Genomic DNA, 9,262 nt, shown 5'->3' on the forward strand with positions numbered 1-9,262 from the left:
ATCCGATGAAAACATAACCTCCTTGGCAGAGGTAAATATAAGCAAATCGGCCTGGAAATGAAGAACGGGCTTGTCTTGGTGAGTAATTCAGGTGAAATGCATAAGACAAGAATAAACAGCAGACTCAACTGTTCCTAAACCACATGGCGAGGGGGGGGGGGGGGGGAATCCGAGACCGCTGTACGATTCTTGGGTTGGGGCAACATGTGTTTCGTGCATTGCGGCAGCACATTACGCAACTCCGCACCGCTCAACGGATTATGGGATTAGAGGCGGAATTCGGGGTTAAGCCCCGTCATCGTGAAATCTACACGAACTGTAAATAAAATGAGAAATTCTATACCAAGCAGTAAGAGGGAGTATAAAACTGAAAACCTCTGTGATTTAATATAACGCTCCCAAGGCCAAGAGTCCGTGAAACCGAAGTGAACACAATAAGGCTATAACTCATTTTGTGAGCTGTCGTTGAGTATTCAATGATGAAAAGAAATTTGCCTTTTTTTCGTAATCGTTTGATGGCTTTTTGTCACTTACACAACTTCAGTTTTTTGTTATCGCGCGCTTCATTCGTCGGTTCCAGAGAGATGGAGTGTTTTCACTCAATACAATAGATAGGTAGATGGGGACAGTGGCGTGCCTGGGTATGTGGAAAGCCAGGAAGCCAACGAAAAGAACATCTCGGACAGGAAAAGCTCGCGAAGTTGGAGCATTTTCATCAACTAATGAAAAAAGGCCCTTTTTTAAGTATAAATTTCAGAACAACTTTCGAGTTTTGTGGAGGTAGACCTAAATAAGCGATCCAGGTCGACGGAAGGCATATAGGATATTTTTTTCTTCGTGCATTTTGTTCGTTTCCAATAATAACTCCAATCAAAATCCAAAGAAGAATGTCCAAAACCTAATCTGTTGAAGATTTAGCTCAGTGGATATTACACTGATTGACAAAAGTAAAAAAACATGCATGCACAACCTTTTGATCACGAAACACGATTTCGTTAATAATACTCTTTATCGTTGGCAATCATCTAGCCTACATTTCCTGATTTAAAATGACAGGGTGCTTAGTACCATCTTTATTCCAAGTAAGCGTTTTGATAATAATTCCGTAGTTACTTTTGGGATCCTAAATTTGTGCCTTTAGGTACAACATGTGATTTTCCCCCACTTATTTTTGTCAATTCACCTTTTCATTGATTAACAGCAGATGATTTATCTCGAAATCAAGTCATTATTCAAATTCAATGAGAAAGGGCATTTTAATGGGTCTTATAATTTATAAATGTTTGCCTCAGGAAAACGACACACGAAAGTCACGATTTTATGTACCGGCACCAAAACTCAACATGTGAGAGTTAGTTCACTCATTAATACGGTTTTGCACAAAGTCATGTACGGTTACGCCGGTCAATCAATAGTGAAAGAGTCGCTCACATTTTTTTTTAAGAAAGACATGAAAACGAAATCCACTTTCAGTGAGATTATTGTCAATACAAAGTATTACAGATGTATACCCTATGCTCTGCAAAATATGGATTTTTTTTCTACTAACGAATTTTCAATTTGCCTTTTTTTTTGTTTTAACGAAAACAAACCTACTTTATTCGGATTTTGGGCGTCTGCAACCCTCTGAAAATAGGGCTTTCATTTTGGTAAATAAAAAGAACCGCCCTGCGATTGCCGAGTTAGTTAGTGTCTTGCAGGCCAACTCGATATTTGTGAAGAAATAATTCAGTAACTAAACCACGGTGGAATATTTTGTTCGAGGTCTTATTCTAAAGTGAATAACTTTTATGTTATTGCTAGGAAAATAGCGATTGAAAAAACAAACGAATTTAAATTCCGAGGTGAAACTCGAAAATAGCACGGGGAACGATCTTCAAAGTCAATATTACTCTCTAAATTCCAAAGAGTGAAATTAGGGACTAGACGTGTTAGAGTGAAAATCACTCTCATTTTCGATTGACATAGTCTGAAAAATGAACCACTTCAGTCGAAGCTCGTGTGAAAACTCGATCTTTACGATGGAAGAAATTTCACTCTAAAACGTCTAGTCCCTAGTTTTCGACTGTGGGAGTGAATCTTCACTCGAATGGAGTGAATTCTCACTCTTTAGAATTTAGAGATTGGGAAAATAGCGATTAAAAAAACGAATCTAGTTTCGGAGACGGTGAAACTCGAAATAGCACGGGGAACGATCTTTAAAGTCAATAATTATAGCAGCGATAAAAACATCTTTCTTTTGACAAACAAGTGGGCGCTTTTGAACATCAACAACAGAACCAATGTACACCAAAACCGTACGGCTAAATTCAGTCGTCTACAAACCTCTCTGGGTCTGTTAAAAATGTTAATAAATGAAGACCATTCCACTCCGAGGAGAAAGAAAAACTACGGCGGCTTCAAAATTACTTCCCACCGTCAAGAGATGGATGACCTTAACCCAAACTTCACACTTTTCTTCTGAGAATCTGTAAGGAAACAATTATGAAGAGCCGAGGAAAATATGACGATCTGTCGGTCGGCACGGAAGTTGGTAATTACTTGCATTGAGTCTTGAGACCGTGCACCTGTGGGACGACATCGTTTTCAATTTCATGAAATTATTATTTTTTTCAAACGTGCGAGTAAAACTTGACCTAAAAATAACCCGACAGTGAATATTGTAGACTTTTAACATTTTAAAAATGTGTCCTTGATAATGCAGCCAAAGCAACTTGAGGCCGAGGACAATTTTCTTTTTTATTCAATTAGTTCGTAGACGACTTGCCATCAATTTACAGCCTAAGGATTTGTCACAACTAGTGGTTGAATTTGTTATCATCGACTGCCGAATGTTGGGAATTGGCGACAAAAGAAACTATGCCAACTATAATTTACGTCTTTTTATAGAGCCTAAAATTATTGCTTCCACATTGCTCAAACGTGGCAAAATTTATTTCAAATATGTAAAAGCTATAACGAGACTTAACTTCTATTTCTAGCATTAAGTTTTAGGTATTATTTACACTTATTTACAGACAGTGAAACACTCTGAACCTTTCATCTACTTAGTACCGTTTCCGTCATTTCGCCAACTGTTTATAGGCGCAGACGCACACATCGTTATATTTTTAGAGACTAAAATTATAGACAATCATAATTATTGTCAACTTTTGAATGTATACATTCAGAACACACTTAATGAACTTATGCTTGTTTTGTCCAATGTTTAACATATTTCTCTTTATTTCCTTTGTAGCAAAGCCTGTAGAAAAGATGAGTCGGCATCAAAATGTTTATTGGGACTTCTCCGTCTAAACATCGTTTATAAGTTACGAAAATAGTCAATAACATTTTCATATTGGCATGACACTGCTATTCAGCCCAAAAGCACGAATTGAGGGTTCCAAATTGTCCGTCCCGGCTGAAAGAAGGGTCCATCATCAGTATGGCAGCTCATGGGCGCAGAGCTGCTTACTCCCCCACGGTCTCACCAGCTGTCGCCTGGTCCCTCGTCCCCGTCCCAACCGTCCGTCCGTCCCGTGTGCCGGCTGGCTTGGTGTGGTGGGGCTCCCGGGGTCCTGCGGTGTCTTTCTTTTGCTTCATGCGGCGGTTCTGAAACCATGTTTTTACCTGAACGGGAAAACAGCCAAACTTTATATTTCTTGAAATATTATTGTTGTGACTTCAGAAAGCTGGAAACAAAATCCTGAACCGAGTTCTATGGGGCAACTAAACAAAAATAGTTCAAGCCAAAACATCAACCCCAAAACACGGGAAATTAGTACAGAAATCAGTTTTTGCTTCTACATTTGTGTTTTCTGTGTTAAAGGAGATTATGTTGTGTCCTTACAGCAGCCCAGGATTATTATACTTTATGTCTTGAGCATTACCTTCCATCAAGCACGAGCTTATTTAAATAACTTAAATAAAAATACCATAAATTCAGGAGAAGTTAGAAAATAAGCAACAGGAATTGAGGATTAATTGACAGCCAAACCGAGAAGTCGCACTTAAACAATTTTTCAGGCTGATTCGAAAATAGACATTCCTGCGGAAATGAACCGATTATAATGTTCGTTCTTGAATGGTGGTAAGCTAAGCTTGTATCAAAATGGACACGTGGCCTGGCTGAAGACTACAACAATCCAATGTTTCGTAGATTGTATTTCAATTACACATCCACATGAAGTTCTTTCTAATGTGCGAACAATTAGTATGTCTATTGTGCACATAGAACTGTGGCCAACATGCCATACTCAGACCCAGCAAGTCCGTGAGGTAACGGACCACTGACCGGGCCAGACTAGATAACGGCCCCGTGTTTTGCTCGATTATAACGGGTCAGTGGATCATTAGCGCCCCGTTGCTCGGGAGACAGACACGGTAATTGCAAGACGCTGATGAAAACAGACGTGTACAAGTCAATTCTCTCTTGTAAAGTTATTTTAGCTCAATTTCTCAAGACTAAAAGGGTTGATCGAGAAGTACTTAAGCATGGCCGGCGATCGGGGGGGGGGGGGAGGACATGCCCCCTTAATAATTTCTGGGCAATGGCGTTGTCGATCCCCCTCACCCCCTCACAAATGCGACCTCCCTACCTGTGTTTCAGACAGTCCGAGGCCCACGGCCAGCTCGATCCTCTCCGGGGTGGACAGGTATTTCTGCGCCTGGAATCGCGCCTCCAGCCCCCGTAGCTGGGAGTCGACGAACACGGTGCGTGCCTTGCGTCTCCTACTTCGGAGGGTGCCGCTGGTCGTCTCGGATGGAAAAAGCGAGGGGATACAGTAGCCGGCTGTCACAGAAAAAAAAGACACAGAACGTTTTTAGTCATGAGTTAAATTAGCATTCGGCGTGGTTGTATTATTGCTGATTGTTTTACTTTACCGAAAATAACTGCCTTTTTGTATATTTGGAGTGAATGCAAGGGTTTTGTTTCGGGTTACTTCAGATCCGCCCTGCGAGTAGACTGCTTCCAGCCCGTTTCCAATGTTATCGGTCCTAAAAAGGGGTCGGGAACCATACTCTGCGACAAGTAAATTATTGTTGGGTAAAAAAACCTCGTGTTTTGTTTTGGAAAATAATTATTAATTTTAACTATGTGTGGGCGTTTCTTTCCATATTCGATGCTTCAATCGACAGTGAATGACTTTTGTATTGCTAAAAAAATTGGGCAATTTCAAAACAAAATCTATTCTTTTGGGTTCTGTCGGTCCGGGAGAATTTTTTTCTTAGATCCAGCCAAGATGTTGCGGATCCGGGGGGGGGGGGGGGGGGTGGTGGGGGGGGGGGCAACGGGGGCCATACTTCCCCCCCCCCCAAAAAAAAGGACCCAATTTTTTTTTTATTAAGTGACGTCGCAAAAAAAACTGGCACTGCGTACACCACCATCTTTTCCTCACAAAAAAAAATGGTTAAAGTGGTCAGAAATTGCCTCAGAACGCACCACAGAGCATCTAGAATCCATTTTTTTTTCTTAATCTAGAATCCAAAAAATCCCTGCCGTAATTTTTGGGACCCACTTTTTGGGGAAGCAAATTTGTGTTTGCACCCCCCCCCCAAATTGTTTCCCTAGATCCGCCCTTGGATCCAGCCACAAATCTATTTGTCTTGTGGCTTACACCTGTATGCCTATCACAAAATTGGAGAAAATATTGGGAAGTATGTTATAATAACCGACAATTTTCTAAATGAAACTTTTCTCAATGTAGGCCTTCTTCGAGAGAAATTGTTGGGGAGAATTCGCAAAAGGGGAAAATCAACATTTGAAAGGCGTTAAACGAATCGTTAATTTATAACTCCTCGAGAAGAATACGCCAAAGTAGAAGAGTTTGCATATTTGTGTTTGAAAATTAAATGGCAGGAAATAATATTTGTTAAGGCGAAAACCACCGATGAGATTTGGTTTTATTACCACATTACATTACAATGCCCACTGCGGTAATTCTGTGTTTAGCCTCATAGGCCCTATAGGCATGCGATTAAAATCAGACAGTCTTTATCCAGCCCATAAACACGTCAAATGTAAAGACCATCAAATCTCAATTTTACTTGAAAAAAGTCTCCCAAATACAATAAACATTATAGCTCAGACATTTTATAATCGGTCCACAAGATAGAACCCCCCCCCCCAAAAAAAAACCTCTTCCATTTTCCTGGGCCACCCTCATTGACAACCCATTTACGGCCAGTGCTTTTTAAGTGAAGCGAGGGTCGCCACGGTTCGCATGGGTCGACTTGTGACATCTTCCAAGGCGGTCGCTGTTCTGCCACGCGCATGCTGAAATTCTGACGCCGGAAACTCTTACGAAATTGATACTTTGTTTGACAGAAAAACCGCTTTTATGGTAACGGGAACAAACAAACATTGTGTGCTTTTAGAATTTTGTTATCTCTGTATATTGTCAATACTCCATCGTAGCTATAAAACATTTTAGGAAAGGCCATTAGGCCTATAGAGTAACCGTTGACAAAAAATTATTCAATGAAAATATTTTTTATTTCGATCTTAATTAATTGAAGCACCGTTTCCACAAAACAATAAATCTCCACACATTAGGTTAGTAAACATCCATTGTTAAGGAAAGAATTATGGGAATTCCTTCAAGACGTTTTCTTTGCTCTCACATTAAAATACAAGTTCTGCATGTCCACAAATCAGAGGATAATTGTTTTGCGATATCTTAGGCTGAAAAATTTTCCATTTTTTTGGTCCGTTTAGTTATTGCGTGTTCGTCCTTGCCAAACTTGAATGTTTATTTTAAACTTTCAACCGTATCACTGCCTTATCAGCATTATAAATATTGTGGCAAGTTCTGCTGTAACGCTTAAACGCTTCTGCGGGTATTTAATCATTAATAAATATTAATTATTATAATGTATCAAGTCGTGACAGGTTTACAAAACAACAAATCACTACGTTTTCTTCGAACCTTGAATACATTTTTGTTGTTGCAAGGTATATACACAAATTTTGTCGGTCGGAAGGGCTTCGGTGTAAGAGAACTCAAGAATAGAATACAACACGCTGATCATGTAATCAGTAAACAATCATTCGAGAGACCCTTACGGCATGGGCTGGATGGCGAGTCAAAAAGAAATTTACCTGAATTAATGATTTTTCCGCTAAAAAAAAGCAATTAAATTTGACGCGCCAACGAAGCATATATAAATGAGCATGTTATTCCGCTCATTAAAAAAAAGAATTACTGAAATTGATCCATGCTATGAGAAGCTATGCATATTAAAAGAAAATAACCCATTTCTAAAGATGTCCATGGAATGCCATTTGAAGATATTAACTGAGTGAGATTACACAAAGGCATTCAAATACAAATTAGACTTTTAACATTTGAGTCAAGACTGAAACATTATTTTTACTGTCAGATTTTGGATTTTTAATATGAGGAAAAAAATTAAGGTTTTTTCCTGAAATAATGATGATTTGTGTCTGTTTTCCTGTGCAAATTTTTCTTTATTCATGGAGGTAGGAAAACGTTATGTTTCATTGGATTTAAAGGGTACTCATCAATTTTGCGTAGAATGGTGAACGATCAGCGGTGGACAGCTACATTTTGTGCAGTTTGTATTAAAACAGACATAAATTGCGAATGGAGTAAGCCCATGTGACGTGAAATTTTCAGTCACTAGTCAATAATATGTACTTTATCCCCGTGTTGTTTTTAACAAATGGAGCCAGCCACATATTTTTAACACATTTTCTTCTGATTAGGCCACTTTCTTTTTGACTCGCCCCCATGAATCCACGAAAGCAATAACGTTTAATCAAACGTTAACAATGTCAGGGGTAATGCTTGACAAGCTGTTTGAATGGAGGAATTGTCTTCATTTTCCCGGAGCTATTCAAGTTGAAAATTTTCCAGAAATTTGTCAAAGAACATAGAACAGACTGGTAATCTTTTTTTGCCGAGCAAATTCTCCGGATATTTCACAAATTTCTTAACGTGATTTCTTTTAAACTTCAAATAGGCCTAACTTTCACAAACGGGCCTTTAAAACATGTATAAATGAAACAATTTGCTTTACCATTTAAAGTGGACGATAGAGAATAAATAAATTGAAGTTATGGCAACTTCACACACAATTTTCCAATGATAATTCCAACTTACCGGAGGTACGAATAAGGAACGGCCATCGGTCCGGGTCGCCGTCGGCTAGGCTCCCGCGCTCCCTGCAGACACACACGGCGGCCGTGCACGTGGCGAACCCCAAACATTTCGGAACAGTGGGAATAGCGGTGAACGAAAAACAACTCTCCGATGACGGCATTTTCTGCTTGTTTTCACTCACAGAATCGTCACAATCTGCCGGTTTCGGTGAGGTGGTCGCACCGGTCTGCGGAGCCGAGCTCGTGGGGGATTGTGCGGGTTTGCACGGCGGGGCTCGGGTCGGTAGAACTGGTGGGAAGTTTGGAGTGCGGCGATTGAGAATGTCCTCGATCAAGAAAGGCGTCGCACCGTGCGTTGGCTGCAGCGGCGCCGGTAAAATGGATCCTTTCCCGGCATGGATCCCAGCAGTGAAGTCCGGTAATACTGGGCGTCCTATGGCGTGAACGAACTCCATCGTTTCACAAGGCGTTTTGATGATTAAAGCCGCCTTAATTTTCTAAACCTTGATTTCGAGCAGTTCGAAAGGCACGAGAACCTCTTTACGAGCACGGTAACAATCTAATGTCTAAGTCCAAGTTTAAGACGATGACAAGTTAAGCGATCGGCCGCCCAGTTCCTTTTATATTCCCGCATCTGTCGACCACGAGGCACAGCGATTGAGAAGTCATCTTCTCCCCCTTTGGACGTGGCGGCGGTTCAGTCTTGACCCGTTAACCTGTCAACTTGTGTGGCTGGGGTCTGACACACTCTCCACCGAAAAAAAAGTTGTCGACGATAACAAAAATGAGTGAAGGTCGGGCTTAAACGCAGACAGACCGCTTGACAGAGTTTAGAAATTAGCCCACTCGTGGCAAGCCACGCATGACTTCAAAGACATCGCGAACTTGGCCTGAACACGTCACTCAGATTTCTAGAAGACTCCTCCAGAGTCGAACTTGATGTACTGGTTTGTCCAAGGACCTAACGTAACATCGTCACGGGGATGACCTTTTTTTCAAACAAGGACGTGCGCACATGATGACTCGGTTTAAATGCAGACGACCTAATTTCAAGGACAGATAGACCTTTTCACATTCAAAACACCTCCAGTATCCATCCGCCCGAAGTGAAAACGTATCTGAGTGTGTCTGCTTGTCCAACTTTAACAAAAAAAT

The 9,262-nt window shown here is 40.6% G+C and overlaps 1 protein-coding gene across 1 annotated transcript; it reads right to left on the minus strand.

Annotated features, from left to right (window-relative positions):
• Window positions 1–2,898: 2,898 nt before the first annotated feature.
• LOC119735389 (homeobox protein Nkx-6.1-like) lies at window positions 2,899–9,234 on the minus strand. Its single transcript, XM_038209087.1, has 3 exons — window positions 8,109–9,234; window positions 4,581–4,774; window positions 2,899–3,612 (listed from the first exon to the last, which is right to left on the minus strand). Exons 1-3 carry the CDS (start codon window positions 8,560–8,562, stop codon window positions 3,454–3,456), a joined length of 807 nt encoding a protein of 268 aa, XP_038065015.1. The 5' UTR covers window positions 8,563–9,234; the 3' UTR covers window positions 2,899–3,453.
• Between the last annotated feature and the right edge of the window lie 28 nt (window positions 9,235–9,262).

This window comes from Patiria miniata, unplaced genomic scaffold, assembly GCF_015706575.1.
Source record: "Patiria miniata isolate m_02_andy unplaced genomic scaffold, ASM1570657v1 HiC_scaffold_29, whole genome shotgun sequence".
In the NCBI taxonomy this organism is placed as follows: Eukaryota; Metazoa; Echinodermata; class Asteroidea; order Valvatida; family Asterinidae; genus Patiria; species Patiria miniata.